This window comes from Eurosta solidaginis, chromosome 2 (assembly GCF_040869045.1).
Source record: "Eurosta solidaginis isolate ZX-2024a chromosome 2, ASM4086904v1, whole genome shotgun sequence".
NCBI classification, from domain to species: Eukaryota; Metazoa; Arthropoda; class Insecta; order Diptera; family Tephritidae; genus Eurosta; species Eurosta solidaginis.
Genome location: NC_090320.1, coordinates 155,524,513 through 155,545,140, shown reverse-complemented (window position 1 = coordinate 155,545,140; position 20,628 = coordinate 155,524,513). Strand labels below are relative to the sequence as shown.

General features: G+C 39.6%; 1 protein-coding gene across 8 annotated transcripts in view; it reads right to left on the bottom strand.

Moving 5' to 3' along the window:
* Positions 1-20,628, bottom strand: part of Wnt4 (Wnt oncogene analog 4) — a 692,884-nt gene that overhangs the window by 514,910 nt on the left and 157,346 nt on the right. For 6 of the 8 annotated variants that reach the window (XM_067766356.1, XM_067766354.1, XM_067766353.1 and 3 more), the window contains one exon: positions 3,937-4,605. In XM_067766356.1, the coding sequence (XP_067622457.1) occupies positions 3,937-4,526 (590 nt within the window). In that variant the 5' untranslated portion in view covers positions 4,527-4,605. The remainder of the gene's footprint in view (positions 1-3,936; positions 4,606-20,628) is intronic. The other 2 variants (XM_067766359.1, XM_067766360.1) reach the window with 1 other exon arrangement.

The window sequence follows — 20,628 nt, the reverse complement described above, 5'->3', positions numbered from 1 at the left end:
CACGACTGAACTATAAGAGCGACGTAGATCACAGCGCACATATCTACAAACACCTGCTCACTAAAAAACAGTACCATACTCCACGTCGGACAAAGCAGACGTGTTAATAAAAGTATGTATTTATGTGAAATGTAAAATGCAAAATTTGTTTATTGTTATGTTTATTATTTTTGTTAGTTGCTACAATCCTGAAGATGATTGCCGTTGAGCAATCGAAATATATCGATTTAAAAGAAGAATCAAAGGGTATTTTTTAATTTTTCAATTATAAAACACGGACCTAAAGCCAGCTATATATACATATTTAAAGATAAAAGGTCGCCAAAAAATTCATAATTTAATCATTTATATTTAATGCGTTATGACAGGCTGGTGATGCTGTGTTTAGACCTTAACTTGAGAGTAGAGAGGAGGCGATTTGTAGAAATTGGGGAGAGTACGCTAACAACAATTGGCAGTTCTACCAATGCTTCGGCAATTGACGGTATAGACGGAGAGAAGGTGATCTGAGTTACTCTGTGGTACTAGACAACGATGTCCTTAAACAAGTCGGCCTAATTTTCACTGTAGAGATGGTGAGGAAGAAGTCGCGCGGTGATGCGATTTGAAGGGAAAGCCGGTAGTATTACGGGGGAGAGCGAGAAAGTGGCTGTAAATCGCGCGGATTAAAACAACCTGGGGAAATTTTGGGTGGTAGTACCGCGCGTGAGGCGGTGGACGGTATTAACTCAGGGGGCACAGTAGAAATTCAATTGTTGATGACTTAAACGCAGCTTACCAAGTTACTGGGGATGTTGTACGAATACTGAAGCAGAGTAACAAGAAGAAAGTTACATGTGTACGGCAGAGTGAAAGCAGCAAAATTACGGTACCAATAAATGTGAGCGGAATTTCTTTAGCATTAGAACGCAGAAGATTCGACGCCCAAATGGGTCTACCAGCCGTATTTGTGAATTGTCCAACGAATTTACGTCTGTGTGCTTAATGGCAGAATGATAGGAATCGGCGCGACCCGAGCTCGATCTCGAGCATCTAAGGGAGGACGCAATTAAAGTCAAGTGTACAATAGCAGGATAAAAGCCAGTCAAGGATTTCGTGTCACCAGTTGAGATGAAGATTCTCCATGTTAATGGCTTATGCGGATCACCAGTTAGTAGATGAACTAGTGGGCATCTTGTTGAAGTAAGCCAGCCCAGCAATTCGAATTACGCATTACCAATTGTACTAGTCGCAAAGAAAGATGGGAGGAAAAGACTCTACTGCGTTTATCGACAGCTGAGTGAGAAGATTATGCGCGACCATTTTCCGATGCCTATGATGGACGATGTAATTGAGCAACTCCTGGGAAGTTAGCGGTTTTTCAGCCCTCGATCTGCTGAACGGATTCTTTCTTGCTCCAGTGAAATCGAACTCCAGGAAGTACACTTCGTATGTTACCAACGACGGACAGTACGAGTTCCTATACGTGTCATTCAGTATATCGAACTCCCCACCAGTCTTCTCTAGATTCATTTTTGCAGTTTTAAAGATCTTATAGAAAACGGCGTAGTACTAGCTTCTATGGATGACCTGATGATCCTCCAAGGATACATCCGATGGCATCCATAAGTAAGAGTTCTCCTGAATGCAACAGCGGCGAGGAGCAAGTGTCAGTTTCTGAGCCGTAGAGTAGAACTACTTGGCTATATCTTAGAGAACAATACAATACAGCCTTCTGAACTGATTACTAACGCCATTTGGATTTTTCACTGCCTCACGATCGAAAATCCCTGCAAAGCTTCCTCGGGTGAACATCGTATTTCAGGAGATTTGTGAATAACTATGCCATCACAGCGAAGCCGCTGTCCAGCCTGCTGAAGAAGGAGGTCACATTCGAATTGGAATTTGAGCAGTTGTAACATACGACAAATAAAATCCCGTTCTGAAGTTGTACAACGTGAAAACAAAGTCCGAAGTGCACACCGATGCAAGTATGAACGAATATGGTACAGCGATGCTACAGAAGGACGTTGATGACCAGGAGCTCCACCCCATACAATAAATGAGCCATAAGACTAAACCGCACGAAGAGTAGTACCACTCGTATGAGTTTGAGGTTCTGCCAAACGCGGAAGCACTTAATAAGGGGTGGACCTATCTTATGAGCATCAAGTTCAAGATCGTTTCGGATTGTAGCGCATTCGCCATGACGATGCCAAAGAGAGATGTGACGCCACGAGTGTCTCGATCAGCAATGTTCCATCAATATAACACCTAGGAAACTGAGCACCGTACGGGACGAAGATGCGTCATGTCCCGGAGTAAAGTTTCGTGCTTGATGCTTGAGGGTTCAAAACAGATTGAAAGACGCACCACAGCAACAAGATGATTGAACCCGATAAGTTAGTATAGCGTTAGAAAATGATGATTACGATGACTTTTACATCAAGCACGATCTCTTGTACAAGAATCCAGTGAAGCAACTGATAGGCGACTCGTCACGAAGGGAAGTGGAATCGATCGAAATGGCATACATACAAGGAAAATTTTCGGCGATAAAGAACCAGGAAAGCGTTTAAGAGTTCATGCCCACTGGCGCGGAAGCATCTGCCGACCGGTTACGGAAGTAGGCAGCAGTGTTTGGCAGTACAAACGCATCATCACTGAACGGGGTGCAGCTTTCACCTCGAAAGGCGAGGACAAAAAGAATCAGCATCTGATGATCGCCACTGGGGTCCAGTGAGGTAATAGTCAGTTGGAACGTATGCACCGTATAATCGTGCCTATGTTTTCGAAGTTGTGCTGTGAAGATCCCCAAAACTGGTATAAGCACGTGGAGAGAGTACAACAGATCATCAACAGAAAATACACACTAACCGAAATACGCACTAACGACGCACTAACGGGTCATTTGCAGGACTTATGAGCAGAAGCGGCCGTGGATGAGCTAGGTGCGGAACGCAAAGCTATGAGGTAGGTGCCGCAGGACAATATAGCAGCTATCCAGCAGCATAGTAAGAAAACTTTCAACGAGAAGCGTAGAGGTGTAACCATCAAATGTTTAGTGGTCATCAAGCCATCAAAGTTTTTCGGTTCATACAAAGTTGTAAAGAAGATGCAGCACGGCCGGTATGAGGTAGTCAAAATTGGTGACCAGGAAGGAACTGGACGCACTATAACAATCGCCGATGTCATGAAGTTTGGAATCCCTCATCCGCGGCAAGACACCCAAATGTAGGGCTGAACGGGTTGCGACACGGTATAAACGGACCTTAATGACTTTAAGAAACGACAGAATTTAAGGAATACTCGTTGCGAAGAGACTCGATATACTTTGGACACTTAATAATGCGCCATCGTGAACACAATACGGACCTTCAGATAAGTTAAAGAGCAATAGTATATGTAATTTTGTGAACTATTGTAAGCGTGGTTAATAACATGATTAAAGAACTTGTCAACTAAACCATAAACCAAGTTTTTATGTGGATTTTCCCTCATGTACATACATATATAGATGAATTGCTGTGCGCGTGTCTCACTAAAACTTTAAAGTGGCTTGACCGATTTCGATAGTTTCTTTCGTTCGTTATAGTTCAAGGATGGTTTGTTTAATTTACCATCTCCGCTGAGAGTGGGAATGGAAATGGGAATGGGAGAGGAAGGAAGTGTGGGAAAAGGATTGCGAGTGGAGAGTAAGAGTGGGAGCCAGCGTAGAAATGGGAACGGGAACTGAAGTAGGAGTGAAGGTGGGAGTGTGATTGGTAGTGGGAGGGAGATAAAAGGAATAGGGATGGACAAGAATGTGAAGACAATTGAAGATAAAGTAGAAAATAATGGTAAAGAGAGTAAATAGGGTAACCGAGGCTCACTTTTTTAATGTAGGCAAACCAATTTTCAGGCAGGAAAATGTCTGCCGGGTACACTAATAAATTAATATAAAAGTAACGTACTTACTGGTATGCGCTTTGTTCTTCATTACTGCCACTTACATTAGTGGTGTCCTTAGTGTTGATACCGCTATCGAATTTGGAATGAATCACACGACCTCCACTACGTACATAACTCTCAGCGTTCGTCGCTCTATTACTAGGTAAAATAATTCCCAAATTTACCAAGCCGGACAATGCATGCCCATATTGCTGGCCATGAGCCTTTGTTTGCTTAAGACCCTTATATGGGTTTCTGGATGTTCCATTTTGATCTTTGATTAGTCCTGGTATGACATCAGTGGGCAAGTCATCAATTTTAAACTTTCTTCCATCGGATATACTCATTTCAATGTTTTTGTCAGAGCTTATAACCTTATTGGTTGTTCCGCCTCCATTAAGAATTGTTTCTAACAAACTATTATTATTAAAATTTATTCCAGAAAGATTATTTCCGTTAACTCCCAAATTGCCGTTGTAGATGTCTTCATTTTCTTCAATGTTCTCACTTTTGCGGCTGGGTATACCGGCACTCAAAAAGTCAAGATCATTGCACTGAGAGAACTGGAAATGAAACACCGATATTCCTATTATGCTGAGTAGCCACAGCAAATACATTTTTTGCCTCAAATTCAATTGTTTCACCTTAAATTATTTTATTTGAAGCTAAACCTTCTGTGTATAGAAGTATGTGCATCTAAAATTAAAATTGTAAGGTTTAAAAATATTTAAAACTTGTTCACGCACTTGAATATGCATTTCGGGAACTGCTAAATCATTTCTGCAACAGATGCCGCAGCGCTGTGAAAATCAATTGGCAGGAAACAGGATAGAAGTAGAAATAATGAAGACAAACAAACAACCGCTGTAATTGCTGAACAGTTATAGCAGCGGCGCCTAAACGTTGCCTATGAAGTAATTTCGCTGTTCCCGAAATGGATCTATACAACGAGCTCTGGCAGTTGTTAATTTAAAAACAATTTTTTCATTTAAGAAAAAAATTTATCATAATAATAATTAGATAAAATAATTATTGTTAGGCCGATATAACAACAAAAAATTTTAAACTTTTTAAACAAATTTTACATACTTCATTCTCCCATATATCTATAATTATAAATTTTTTTCCAAAATGGGAATGATTTTTCGCCACAGGCATTTCTTCTCAAAACAATACAATTTTTCTAAAACCAAAAGCTAAAACTATGTTATACGTATGGAAATTTTCTTCATTATTATAAAAATAAATTTAATAAATTGAGGAAACAATTTGTTTGCAAGAAATCCCTCCAATGTTTATCTTCTGAAGAAGTTTTGCTGAGTGTTTATTTCATATTTGGTACATTGGTACCCACGACCGCTAGTACTTAAACGTATTTTGCTTACGTTTGGCGAATAAAAATCTAGCTTGCACGTAAAATGAAAAAAATCTTACTTTCATGTGGCGTGGCAAACCCTTTGATTGTGTTTCTGCCATGAAATGTATCTCAGGAAAAAACTCATCAGCTTTATCAGATACGTTTGAAGTCCGCCAAAAGCGAGTAGGATGACTAATTAATGAGAACAATAAAAAAAACAGCACAACACATACTGGAAGAGAAGCGGGTTAATCTCCTCGGATATATATCGGAAACAAATATTATTATTATTAACATCGCCGTTTCGAATCGAGCTCAAGGCCTAACAGTAATTATTAAACCATTATTATTGTTATGATAAATTTTTTCTTAAATGAAATTTTTTTTAATTAGATTGGAAGAAAGAATAAACTGCCAAAGCTTGTTGTATAGATCCATTTCAGGAACTGCTAAATTCCTTCTTCGCCAACGTTTAGGCGCCGCTGCTATAACCATTCAGCTATCACAGCGGTTGTTTGTTTGCTTTCATTATTTCTACTTCTATCCCGTTTCTTGCCAATTTATTTTCACAACGCTGCGGCATCTGTTGCAGAAACGATGTGAACATTGCCCTTGTTTTATGGCAATGATGCCATAGTGTCATATTTATTGAAACCTTTTCCCCGTGCTCTGGGATGTTTTAACAATTTTTGTTGTTATATCGGCCTACTGATTTGTAAGATCGTGCGTTCGAATCGAACTCAAGGCCTGACAATAATTATTTTATCATTATTATGTTATGATAAATTATGAGCAACCCACCGGCTTAAAATAACAGAATATTCAATTTTAATTTTTTTTAAGAGAAACTGAAAAGAAGGAAACCATTTCGAAAACCGCCACGTAATCATCATCAGGCGCGAACCACCCGGTGACACTGCAGTAGCCTTAACCACCAGAATGTTGTTGTTGTTGTAGTAGTGCTTCGCCCCATCCTATAGGCGCGACCAATCATCAATGTCCTCTAACGGGAGTCCAAGGAAACGAGAGGGGTGTTAGGGGCATTGGTTCCACATAACAATTGAAGAGATGGTTGGTGCCATGTAAGGACGCATTGCAACATTTTTTATGTCGGTGTTGGTTTTGGATAGGTAAGAGTTTAACTTGTTACAGTACCCAGATGTACCCAGATCAAAGTTGAGCTAGAGTGACACGCGTTTCCCTAGGGAGAGTGCGTTCCTCCTCTGCTAGTTCTGGGTATTTTTCTTTGAGTACAGGATTCGCCGGGCAATTCCTGCCATAGAGGTCCGACGCCTGGAGGGATCAGGGATATAGCTGTTTATTTTGTTACAAATCTCACCGATCTGTAGGCCTGAGCCTGTGGCCATTATTGGGCAGTCATCGGCGTAGGAAATGATAGAGACTCCTTCTGGTGGTGAAGGTAGCTTTGATTTGTAGAAGTTAAACAGAAGTGGGGATAGGACACCACCCTGTGGCACCCCTTGTTTAATCCTTTTTGGCTTGGATGTTGCATTCCTGTATACACCGATGCTTGCCGACCAGACAGATAATTTGCGGCCCACCTTTTGAGACTTAGGGGAAGGGGAGACCCCTCCAGGTATTGCAGTAACGTGCCGCGGTTGACCGTATCAAAAGATTTTGACAAGTCTAACGCAAAGAGTACTGTTCTATGGTGGGAATTTTGATTTAATCCGCAATTTATCTGAGTGCTAATGGCGTAAAGCGCCGTGGTAGTGCTATTTAATTTTCGAAAGCCATGCTTATGATTGGAAAGTTGCAAATTTCCATTAAAATAGGGAAGCAGAATGGCTCCAAGTTGGCTACTGGCAATAGGAGAGATATCGTACGATAAGGATCTCCTATGTTAGCTAGTTTACCAGGCTTCAATAGCGGAACCACCCTGGTCATTTTCCATTTTTTCGGGGATGACGAAGGTGGATAGGGACAAGTTGACATGCGCTAGATAATTAAATACCTCTTTGCCTAGGTTTTTAAGCATCGGCATGGCTATGCCGTCTGGGCCCACTGCTTTTGATGGTTTAGCATGAACGATGGCATCTTCAACCTCTTTGGTGGTGATGACAATTGGGGACGCGCTGTATGTGTGATTGCATGTGCGTCTGTTGGCCCGCCGTCTGACTTTGTCAACCATAGAATGCATTGCATATAGTCGGCAAAAATCGCTCGCGTATTTTTTCGCATCCGACAGCACTTTGTCGCCAAAGGCGATGGTCGGATTCGATTATTAGTCGGATTCGATAGGGACTATACAGTGGAACAAGGCTTACCCAGAAATTCCAGAATTTCTTGGACGTGAATAGCAAAGGGCCACAAAAGATATATAAAAGTTACTAGGAAATCGGGTTTTGGGGTCTATCCCAGAATATCCTGTCCGATACAACCATCCCTTGCACGTGACATACTGACAAGGGTGTTTCCGTCCTCAAGAGATTCTTTTCCGGCACACGCAGCAAAACCATGTCTCTGGACCGAGGTCAGGTGCAGGTTCCGGATTGGGTTTGATATCTTCCCGGAGCAGGAGAATATGGTGCAGTGCCGCTGCAAGGAACTGCTGGGAGGATGACAATTTGTGGGAGGGACGCAACAAATTAAATGAGGTTACATTGACATGACAGCCATTGGTCGGGAAAAATCCCGAGTCGCTCCGGTACATAGAACCGGCTGCCTAGCATCCACTGGGCTATCCTGCTTTTATTTGTTTTCTTGCGTGTTTCAGTTTATCCCATTTTTACACTAACAAAACAATTGAATAATTCTGTCTCTATATTATTTTGTGTGTTATGTACATAGATTTGTTTATCGCGAAGTTCCTTTCTCATTGCGAATACTTTGAAAACTCGGGCTCAGTTTAACGTATTTATGTGTGATGTGTTGAACTTTGACTTAATATTTAAGGAATTATGGGCCTAACACTGTCTTATAATAATTGAATATTCAATTATTAAGTTTGTTTAAGAGAAAATGGATAGAAGAAAACATTTACTGGCATATTGCGATGGTACCGTTTCGAAAACTACCACGTGATCATCAAAGACCAATTTCGGTATTGTTTTCTTGTTATATTTTATTTTATTTTAGTTCATTTGATTGTATTTAAATTTTTATTATGTTTTAATTTTGTTTCATTTTATTCCTTTTTTATTTTTTTTTTATTTTTTTCATTAAATATATAAATTATATTGTAAGGAATTTAGTGCAATTCCTCTTATTTGCAACCTTCTACTAACGTTCGAATCACTAAACTGTTGAATAAATAACTCCACTATTCGATCATGCAAAATGGCATTTATTAAAGTACTTCACAATAACACTTATACTTCGCAACTGATAGATTGCTTAAATCAAACTGATTGTCGTGCCTCATCTCTTGCTGCTTTTTATACACTTCGAATTCCTCGTTCCATACTTCTAGGCGTTTCCAGAATTTACTTAGTTACTACTATAAAGTTATAACTACAGATGCACGTGTATAGCTTCTCATTTGCGCGTGTATATGTGAGTGACACTTCCACAGATAATTGCTTACTTTTGGGAGCATCTCAGATAAGATATATGTATGTGTTTGTGCGCCTCTTCTCCGCTGCATGTACGTACATATGTGCAGACATAATGATTGATTCGTTTATGTAGATATAAGTGACTGCCTGCTTTATTGTTGTTGTGGCTTCATTTACTTAGCATCAGACTAGTGATGTGAGTATCACTTAGTGTCACTAATATTCGTCACACTGCCCTCCACCTAAGTCTGATCGTCCCGATCAGACAAATCTCTCGATCTAAACGCTGCTAGCCTATCCAAATGAACCACTTCCATTTTGGTTCGTGGTTTGCCAATGGTTTGTATGCGGTACACTACTTCGTTGATCCGTTTTACAACTTTGTATGGGCCTTCCCAATTACACTTAAATTTCGGGGACAAACCTTTTTTTCGTTGTGGGATGCATAACAGCACCAAATCTCCTACCTGAAACCCTTCCGAATTAATTGCTTTATCGTATCTGGCTTTCATCTTGTCACTCATAATCTTTGCTCATTGCCTTACCAGATCGTGTATCTCTCTCAGCTCTTCTTTCAAGACACCAGTGAATTTCTTTAGACTTCTCTCCGCATCGGCATCTATCCCAAACTTCAAATCAGCTGACAGTCGAAGGTCATTGCCAAAAATTAACTTTGCGGAAGTTTGGACCGTTGTCTCATGCACTGCCGATCGGTAAGCCATCAAGAATAATGATATGTGTGTATCCCACTTCTTATGGTACTTGTCTGCTACTTTCCTTAAATGCTGCTCCAATGTTCTATTGAAACGTTCCACCATACTATCGGACTGAGGATGCAATGCAGTTGTCCGTGTTTTTGGAATGCCCAACTTCTTACACATTTCTTGGAACACAGCTGATTCAAAATTCCTGCCTTGGCCAGAACGTAACTCCATTGGTACACCATATCTTGCAACCCAATCGTCTGTAACCACTTCTGCTACTGTTTCCGCTTCTTGGTTTGGGATTGGGTATACCTCTGGCAATTTAGTGAAATAATCTATAACCACCAGCACGTATTTATTTCTGCGGTTGCTAGTAGGAAATTGACTTGCGACAACCATGGCGATCCTTTCAAATGGTGCACCTGAAATATACTGCTTCATCTGGCCATGACTTCGTGTTTTGGGCCCTTTCGCTCTGTTGCAAACCTCGAAGTTGGCAATGCACTGAGTGACCGACTGACGGCAACCCACCTAATAGAATTTCTGCTTAATTTTTTCGAGCGTCTTCGTGATTCCAAGATGACCGCCACTTGGACCATTATGCTACTCGATGAGCACGTCAGGAATTCTCTTTCTGGGAACAACTATCAGTTTCTCCTTGCCTTGACCATCCTCACTCTCCCATACTCGAAGCAATCACCCACATATCAATTCTAAACTGTTCCACTTTGCCCAATATGACTTCGTAATGAGACTCTCTGCTGGCATCTCCTCTTTGTTTGGTCTTTCGTTCCGTTCGAGCCCTTGCATAACATATGACAGATCTGTATTCTCTAGCTGACACTATCTTAGTTGTTCCTAGTCCCATTCATCCGTACACGTTATAGTTATTATCCGGACATCTATAATGTCTTCTTTAGCCTCGACCTTTGAACAGTGCTTGCATTCCAAACTACATGGTATTTGTTACATCGCATCAGCATTTCCATGGGTACTACCTTTTCGATGATCAATGGAAAAGTCATAGCTTTGTAGTCTCTCGATCCACCGGGCCAATTGTCCTTCCCGATTACGGAACTGCAGAAGCCATTACAACGCTGCGTGATCTGTCCTAATGCGGAATCGTTGGCCGTAGAGTTATTTGTGCAAATGTTTAATGCACTCTACCAATGCCAACAGCTCTCTCCGTGTAACGCAATTGTTCCTCTCTGGTTTTCCAATTGCACGCCTGTAATAAGCAACTACCTTCTCCTGTCCATCGACCAGTGGTGATAAAACGCCTCCTATAGCATATCCACTCGCATCTGTATCTTGAATAAATGTTGCTCCTGGAATCGGATATGCCAACAATGGGGCAGTGCCCAAACGCGCTTTCAATGTTTGGAAAGCCACTTCTTGCTCCTTCTTCATTCAAAATCTTTATTTTTTCAAAATCGGCGGTAATATGTACACAGCCCAAGGAAACTTCTCAATTCATGAAAGGTCTGTGGCCTTGGCCAATCCTTTACAGCCTCTATCTTTTCGTTCGCTGTGCATATGCCCTCTGTCGTTACCTTGTGACCCAAACAATTTACTTCCTTTTTAAACAGCGCACACTTTTTGGGACTTAGTTAAAGGCCAGCGCCAGCTATTCACTGGAAAACTTCCTCCAAGTTTTTAAGATGTTCATCAAAGTTCTTGCCCAATACGATGATGTCGTCCAGGTAAACCAAGCATGTTTTCCAATGTAGTCTTTCAATACCTGATCCATGAGTCTCACGAAATTGAGAGGGCATTACTGTAAATTGCCAAAGACTATCTCCGACGCTGAAGGCTGTTTTCTCTTTGTCTTCCTCCTTCACCTCCACTTGCCAGTAGCCAATTTTCAAGTCCAGTGTGGAAAGCCATTTAGTATCAGAGAGCGAGTCCAGAGTGTCGTCAATTCTTGGCAATGGGTAGCTTTCCTTTTTCGTAACGTCATTAAATTTCCGGTAGTCCACGCAAAACCTCATTTTTTCATCCTTCATCTTTACAAGTAATACCGGTGAGCTCCATGGACTAGCCGATGGTTCGATGACGCCGCTGTCGCTCATTTCTTATATATTTGACTCACAACTTCCCGCTTCGCCAGTGGAACACAACGTAAAGCTTGAAGGATCGGCCTCGCATCTCCAGTGTCAATTTGATATTTGACAACGCTGGTGCGGCCTGGTTTGGAACAATCCTGGTCAAATATGTTCGCGTACTTTAGGAGCAATTGTTTTGCCTTATTCTGATAAGATTTCTCTAGTCCCTCCGTCCATACCGTGATGTCATTTGAAAGATCAGTATTACTATATGAAACGTGTTCCTGGAGCTGTTCACAGTTAATAACCAATTCAGCCTCTTGGCATCTTCCCAAAATAGCTCCTTTGGTCAGTTTGAGTGGTGACTTGAACTCATTGAGTACTCTTACCGGAATACGTCCATCTTGTTTTGTCGTAGCCAGGGTTTTTCCTACCAGTATGTTCGGTGCTGATTTGTTTGCTGCTTCGACAACCCACAATTTGTTTGTCCCACAATCTCCATCAACCTTTGCCCAGATGAGTAAATACCTCTTTGTTTAGGTTTTTAAGCATCGGCATGGCTATACCGTCTGGGCCCACTGCTTTTGATGGTTTAGCATGAACGATTGGGTACGCGCTGTATTTATGATCGCATGTGCGTCTATTGGCCCGCCGTCTGACTTTGTCAACCGTAGAATGCATTGCATATAGTCGGCAAAAAACGCTCGCGTATTTTTTTGCATCCGACAGCACTTTGTCGCCAAAGGCGATGGATATTTTGCGTGAACAGCAAAGGGCCACAAAAGATATATAAAAGTTACGAGGACCTCGGGTTTTGGGGTCTAGCCCAGAAAATCCTGTCCGATACAACCATCCCTTGCACATGACATACTGACAAGGGTGTTACCGTCCTCAAGAGATCCTTTTCCGGCACACGCAGCAAAACGATATCTCTGGACCGAGGTCAGGTGCAGGTTCCGGATTGGGTTTAATATCTTCCCGGAGCAGGAGAATATGGTGCTGTGCTGCTGCAAGGATCTGCTGGGAGGATGACAATTTGTGGGAGGGACCCAACAAATTAAATGAGGTTACATTGGCATGACAGCCATTGGTCGGGAAAAATCCCGAGTCGCTCCGGTACATAGAACCTAGCATCCACTGGGCTATCCTGCTTTTATTTGTTTTCTTGCGTGTTTCAGTTTATCCCATTTTTACACTAACAAAACAATTGAATAATTCTGTCTCTATATTATTTTGTGTGTTATGTACATAGATTTGCTTATCGTGAAGTTCCTTTCTCATTGCGAATACTTTGAAAACTCGGGCTCAGTTTAACGTATTTATGTGTGATATGTTGAACTTTGACTTAATATTTAAGGAATTATGGGCCTAACACTGGCTTATAATAATTGAATATTCAATTATTAAGTTTGTTTAAGAGAAAATGGATAGAAGAAAACATTTACTGGCATATTGCGATGGTACCGTTTCGAAAACTACCACGTGATCATCAAAGACCAATTTCGGTATTGTTTTCTTGTTATATTTTATTTTATTTTAATTCATTTGATTGTTTTTAAATTTTTATTATGCTTTAATTTTGTTTCATTTTATTCTTTTGGCATTTTATTTTTTTTTTTCATTAAATATATAAATTATATTGTAAGGAATTTAGTGCAATTCCTCTTATTTGCAACCTAACGTTCCAATCACTAAACTGTTGAATAAATAACTCCACTATTCAATAATGCAAAATGGCCTTCATTAAAGTACTTCACAATAACACTTATACTTCGCAACTGATAGATTGCTAAAATCAAACTGATTGTCGTGCCTCTACCGTTGCTGCTTTTATACACTTCGAATTCCTCGTTCCATACTTCTAGGCGTTTCCAGAATTTACTTAGTTACTGCTATAAAGTTATAACTAAAGATGCACGTGTATAGCTTCTATTTTGCGCGTGTATATGTGAGTGACACTTCCACAGATAATTGCATACTTTTGGGAGCATCTCAGATAAGATATATGCATGTGTTTGTGCGTCTCTTCTCCGCTGCATGTACGTACATATGTGTAGACATAATGATTGATTCGTTTATGTAGATACAAGTGACTGCCTGCTTTATTGTTGTTGTGGCTTCATTTACTTAGCATCAGACTAGTGATGTGAGTATCACTTAGTATCACTATTCGTCACACTGCCCTCCACCTAAATCTGATCGTCCCGATCAGACAAATCTCTCGATCTAAACGCTGCTAGCCTTTCCAAATGAACCACTTCCATTTTGGTTCGTGGTTTGCCAATGGTTTGTATGCGTTACACTACAAAGTTGATCCTTTTTACGACTTTGTATGGGCCTTCCCAATTACACTGCAATTTCGGGGACAAACCTTTTTTTCGTTGTGGGTTGTATAACAGCACCAAATCTCCTTCCTAAAACCCTTCCGAATTAATTGCTTTATCGTATCTGGCTTTCATCTTGTCACTCATAATCTGTGCTCGTTGCCTTACCAGATCGTGTATCTCTCTCAGCTCTTCTTCCAAGACACCAGTGGATTTCTTTAGACTTCTCTCCGCATCGGCATCTATCCCAAATTTCAAATCAGCTGACAGTCGAAGATCATTGCCAAAAATTACCTTTGTGGAAGTTTGGACAGTTGTCTCCTGCACTGCCGATCGGTAAGCCATCAAGAATAATGATATGTGTGTATCCCACTTCTTATGGTACTTGTCTACTACTTTCCTTAAATGCTACTCCAATGTTCTATTGAAACGTTCCACCATACCATCGAACTGAGGATGCAATGCAGTTGTCCGTGTTTTTCGAATGCCCAACTTCTTACACATTTCTTGGAACACAGCTGATTCAAAATTCCTGCCTTGGTCAGAACGTAACTCCATTGGTACACCATAACTTGCAACTCAATCGTTTGTAACCACTTCTGCTACTGTTTCCGCTTCTTGGTTTGGGATTGGGTATACCTCTGGCCATTTACTGAAATAAAACAAGTTTACAAATTCAGGTCAACTTTTGGATCTGAGCAGATAAGAGCGATTCTTAACTATATTTGATATGCTGAATTCGAATCTGCATTCAGTTTTTCAAGATTGATTCTAGTTTCCGAGATCTCGCATGATAGCACCATTATGCTGTTATAGCAGCTTTTAAATCGTGGCACTGCTTGATAAGTAAGTAAAAATGGCAGAATGTTCATAAAAGTATGAACATATAACTGCGCCGCTCTAAAATAAGTAAATTTGTACAGTCCACTAGAATTTAAGATAATATTGTCATACATACATACTTACAAAACAAACAGGATAAGGTACCTAAACCTATCACACATACACACACATATGTACACACATACAGTCCACTTGAGGAAAGATAAGTATAAACAACCCTCATACAAAACAGATGGTTTCTTAATATTCAAGCAATGCCCTTGAACAAACAAACAATAGAATCAATAGAACAATAGAAGCAAACAATAGAATAAACTAAGAAGACATTAAAATTAGTCCTTTGTCTAACATTAGATACACAAACGCACTTACAAGTATAGTTACGTTTAGGAACATAGTTTTAAGATTTAGTATATAAGCAAATGTAAAATAGTTTAAGACTCAGAATTAAAATATATTCTAAACCATCAACACCATTATATAAAAATATAAATGCAGAGACAGTGTTGCAAAGTTGATCCAAAGTGTTTTTGTTACGTTTGTGGTGGTTATATGATTAAAAAAAGTGGCAAAATAATAACAGATGCGTATCTGCACTACTTTGGTTTCAGAGTAGCAGACAGTCATAAGTCATGGATACCGAAATTTATTTGTAATGCATGCAAAACAAAGCTGTATAAGTGGTTATCGGGAGAACGTTAGTACTTTTCCTTTTTAATGCCAGCGCTCTGGAGAGAACCTAAAAACCATAAAGATGATTGCTACTTTTGTTTGATGAAAGTTACGGGTATAAATGCAAAAAAATTAGCAAAATATAATTATCCTGATGTATCATCAGTATACAAGCCAGTTCCACGTACTGCTAATGATCCATTGCCAGTTTATCGAAGTATAAGTGCAAACGTCCTGGAAACTTTAAATCCATCACCCCCGAGCAGTGAAAGCGACTTTGTCATGGAAGGGCCACATTTAATTTTGCAAGATGAACTAAGCGATTTGAGTCGTGATTTGAATTTGTCCAAAAAAAAGCAGAGTTGCTAGGATCACGGCTGCAGCAATGGAAAAATCTAGACTCTCGAACAAAAGTTACTGTATACAGAAACAGAAATGAGGCACTTCGACCGTTCTTCAAAAAAGAAGACAACATAAGTTTCTGTAACGATATTAATGATTTATTTAATGAAATGAATGCACCCTACGATCGAAACGAATGGCGCTTATTCATTGATGGTTCCAAATACAGCCTAAAAGCTGCTCTTCTCCACAACGGGAATAACAAACCATCTATTCCGATTGCTCATGCAGTACAAACGAAGGAATGCTACGAAACAATGCGGAAGATCCTGTGCTTCATCAAATACAACGATCATAAATGGAAAATATGTGGTGATCTAAAGGTATAAACATTAATTCCAATTAAATCGAAAACACTTATTTTTTATATTATTTCAACAGGTTATTGGCATCTTAACTGGGATGCAATCTGGATTCACCAAATTTTGTTGTTTCTTATGCTTGTGGGATAGCCGCGCAACTGAACATCATTATGTGAGGAAAGAATGGCAAAGTCGTACTTAATATGAGCCTGGACAGCAAAACGTCTCCGCTGAACCACTTGTAAATCCACAAGACATTTTCCTGCCACCTCTTCACATTAAACTTGGTCTTACAAAGAACTTCGTCAAAGCATTAAACCGTGAAGGACCGGCTTTTCAGTACTTAGTCAAGTTATTTCCTAAATTGTCATATGCAAAAATCAAAGAAGGAATATTTGTCGGACCTGATATTAGAAAACTAATGGCTGATAAAGAATTTACAAAATGTTTAACGCCCGATGAAGCAGCCGCGTGGGCATCTTTTCAAAATATCGTTCACCACTTTCTTGGTAATCACAAATCCCCTAATTTTGAGGAAATTATTGGCGATATGTTGGAAAATTATCGCAAGATTGGAGCTCGGATGTCTCTAAATTTGCATTTTCTGCATTCCCATCTCGATTTTTTTCCCGAAAACTTGGATACCCAGAAACGTGGGCATTCCAACAGGTATCTGATTGATGAGCCATCACCGACTAGCGGCTTAAGGAGTCATCTCCGTAAGCATTATGAGGAGATACGGCATTTGAGAACTCAGCCGTATGAAGCCAAAAAACACAAGCAGGTCCTCAGTGAACTCCACAAACAGGCGTTGGACCTTTATACCGGCAATTGCCCGGTGAATCCAGTACTTAAAGAACAGTACCCAAAACTTGCGGAAGAGGAACGCACACTCTCCAGGGAAACACGAGTCACTCTAGCTCAAATTCGATCTGGATACTGTAACAGGTTAAACTCTTACCTATCCAGAATCAACCCCGACATACAAAATGTATGCTCCGCTTGCAATGTGTCCCCACATGACACCAACCATCTCTTTAATTGTAATGTGGAACCAACGCCTCTAACACCCCTCTCATTATGGTACACCCCTGTTGAAACAGCAAGCTTCCTTGGACTCCCGTTAGAGGATATTGATGACAATTTGTGATCGGTTGCACCTATTGGATGGGGCGAAGCACTGCTACAACAACAACAACAACGCGTGGAGTCCAGGGCCGGCTCTACCATATAATCGAACTACGCGACCGCCTAGGGCACAAAGTTCTAGGGGGCACCAAATTCGATAAACACTTTTGTATTAAAAATCCTTTTTGCAAAAAAAAAAAAAAAGAAATTTTGTTTTAGTTTCATTAAAAAAATTAATTTTCAACTTAGATATATTTTACAACACAACTTGTCTGGTCTCAGGCCCAATTTAGTATTTTGTTGACGATACCAATGTCGGTTGCGAGTGGCGAGCGTGGCTTTTCGAAACTGAAATTAATCAAAACGTACTTGCATTCGGCCATAACTCAAGAAAGGCTTGTCTGTTTAGCATTGCTATCAATAGAGCAGGAAATTGCGCAATAATTAGATTTAAGTAAAATTATATCAACTTTCCCTGAGTTGAAGGCGCGGAAAATGAAGTTTTAGTAAATTCTAAGATAATTAAAAATACGTTACGTGTGTTATATTTTCGTTCTTTTGTTGAAAAAAAAAATATATTTAATATGCAAAAGAAATATTTTTTTGTTTTATTGATACTAAGTTTGAATTTAATATTTCTGATCTCTAATTTTCTCATCTCCAATTTCTTTCTATAAATACGGGAGAAGGGGGCCGAAAATAATAACTCGCCTAGGGCCTCAAAATCTCTTGAGCCGGCCCTGGACGAGTGCTGTTGCTAGACGAATTAATCCGAATTCCATACAATCTAAATTTGTTAATTTTGCCATTTCATTACTTTTTCACAATTATCTTATTATTTCTATTAAATATTAAAGTTTTAATAAAACATCGACGTCGACTAAGCGAATTTGCCGGTTTTGATTTTGATGAGCAAAGTGAAGCATGTGCTGAAAAAATGCAATATGTGGAAAGCAATTTGACTCTGCCCAATCTGATATGAATTTGCTACATACTCGGTATTAACCATCAAGATGAGCAGTTATCTATGCAAATGTTAAACAATTTGCAACCAGGTAGTTTGTTGGCGTGTAACGCACCTGAAGACTACGACGACGAAGTCAACGCACTGGATGACGACACCGATGACGATGAGTACGTATAAGTAAGAAGTACTAGTAACCAAAGACTGACTGAAGAATAAAGATGTTGCAGGGACCAAAAATAGTGTGAAGCAAGCTTCACAAAACCTCTAGTAGGTCACATTCACCACTTACCACAGCAGAATTTGTTAAACTACCACTGTCTGTATTTGTTATTTAACAATTATTTGTACACTTTTTATTCAGCTAATGTGTTCAGAATTATAACTTTTACTCTCTAAAAATTCAATCAGTGTATTTTTGTGCTTAAATTATGTTAAATATTGTGTTAAAGTTTTTGGTGTGGTGGAAGTGACCTATTAGAATTTTGCTACGCTCCGCTGCTTTCCACTGAAGTTCGCGCATGCAACATCTTTATTCTTCAATCAGTATTTGTAGTAACACAGCCATAACGCAAACACGCGCGCAAAGCAAAGCAGAGCGTCGCAGCGCCAGCGGCGGCTGCACATACGACGGTTACGACGGCAACGAAGGCGGTAGGAGCGGCAGGGCGTTAGGAACGAAATCGACAGAATGACAACAGCGCGCTTCGCAATAAGTTTTAGAGACTTCGAGGAAAGTATACGAAAATTCGATGGCACAAACACTATTCAAGTAGAAGTCTGGATTAGAGAATTTGAAGATCAAGATGACCTTATGCGATGGAACGATTTCCAAAAATTCCTTTTCGCGAAAAAATCATTGAAAGGCATTGCAAAATTGTTTATACAAAGTAAATACACGAAATGTTGTACAAGCAAATACACGAAAAGCTCGCTCAGAGCAAACACGAAAAACGAAGGAGCATTCGACATTTCGTCGCGTGACGATGCTCTCATGCAATACGTGTTCGACGGTATAGACACAAAAGAGAAAAATAAAACGATTTTGTATGGTGCACAAAATATGAGTGAGTTCAAAGAGAAATTGAGGTTTTACAACATAATGTCCGAAAAAGAGAAAATCAGTGGTGAAAATTCAAATCGCCGTGAATAAAATGTAAAGAAGAATGCAAAAGAATTAGTGTGCTTTAATTGCGGTGCAAAAGGACATGTGTAAAAAATTGTCAAAACAAAGAAAAGGGTACAAAGTGTTTCAGTTGCAACTCGTTGGGGCATATAGCAAAAAATTGTGAAGTAAAGAAAACAAGCGACCCTGTGAGAAAAGTGAACACAATTTGTGCTAAGGCCGATATAGTGCAGAAAAACATAAATATTGATGGGTGTAATTATGTGGCTCTGTTTGACACAGGCAGCAATGCAAATATAATGAGCAGTGATGTATATGAAAAATTAAACAAACCAAAACTAAAAGAGTGTGCAGTGTAGTTGACAGGTTTCGGCAAAACATCTTACATAAAGCCAATGGGCCAATTACAAGAAAAAATTATAGTAGATGATGAAGAATACGATTTAAATTTTTATGTTGTGCGTGATGAATATCTTGATGTAAGTGTTATAATTGGTAAAGATTTTTGCTTAAATGCCGAGATATTGATTAATCCATCTGGTTTAAAAATAATAAAAATATGTGACGTTGATAAAGACGAATATTTGTCAGTTTTAAAAATAAACGTAGCTGGTGATAACGAAGAAATCGACATTGGTGATAACGCGTGTGTATCAGCCAAAAACGAAGTGCGTGAACTTATAGCGAATTATAAACCTTTGAAATCAAAAATAACAAATATTGAAATGCGAATATATCATACTGCATATGTCTGGATGTAGTAATGGTAGGATAATTAAAATTGGTAAGCAGCTATATGACGTTAAGTCCTAACACCTCCAGTAAAATGTGGAATTTGGAAAAAGGGGTGTGGCACCTTCCCTAAAAATGGGATTTTTCAGAAATATGGCTGCCGTACAAACTTAGGTTATTTTAAGAACCAAAAGTTTGACTGCATGGTTGAGTTTGACTGTTTTTCCGTTTGGGCGTTTAGTTATCTGCCGCCGTTAAAAAAATGTGTTAGCTTCAGTATATCTACATCTATATATATTGTGACGAATATTATCATCACTAAGTGGTACTCACATCACTAATCTGATACTAAGTAAATAAAGGCACAACAACAATATAGTAAGCTGCCACTCTTATTTACATTAAATCAATCATCATTTACTCACATACATACAAGGCAACGGAGAGATACGTACAAACACATGTAATCATCAGCGGAAATGGTACTCACATATACACACTACAAATATACATGTCGATGGCTGGTAACCAAGCATGAAATTCGTGAAATTACTAGTAGGGGTATGCGAATTAAGCAGCGGAGAGTATAAAAGCAGCACAAG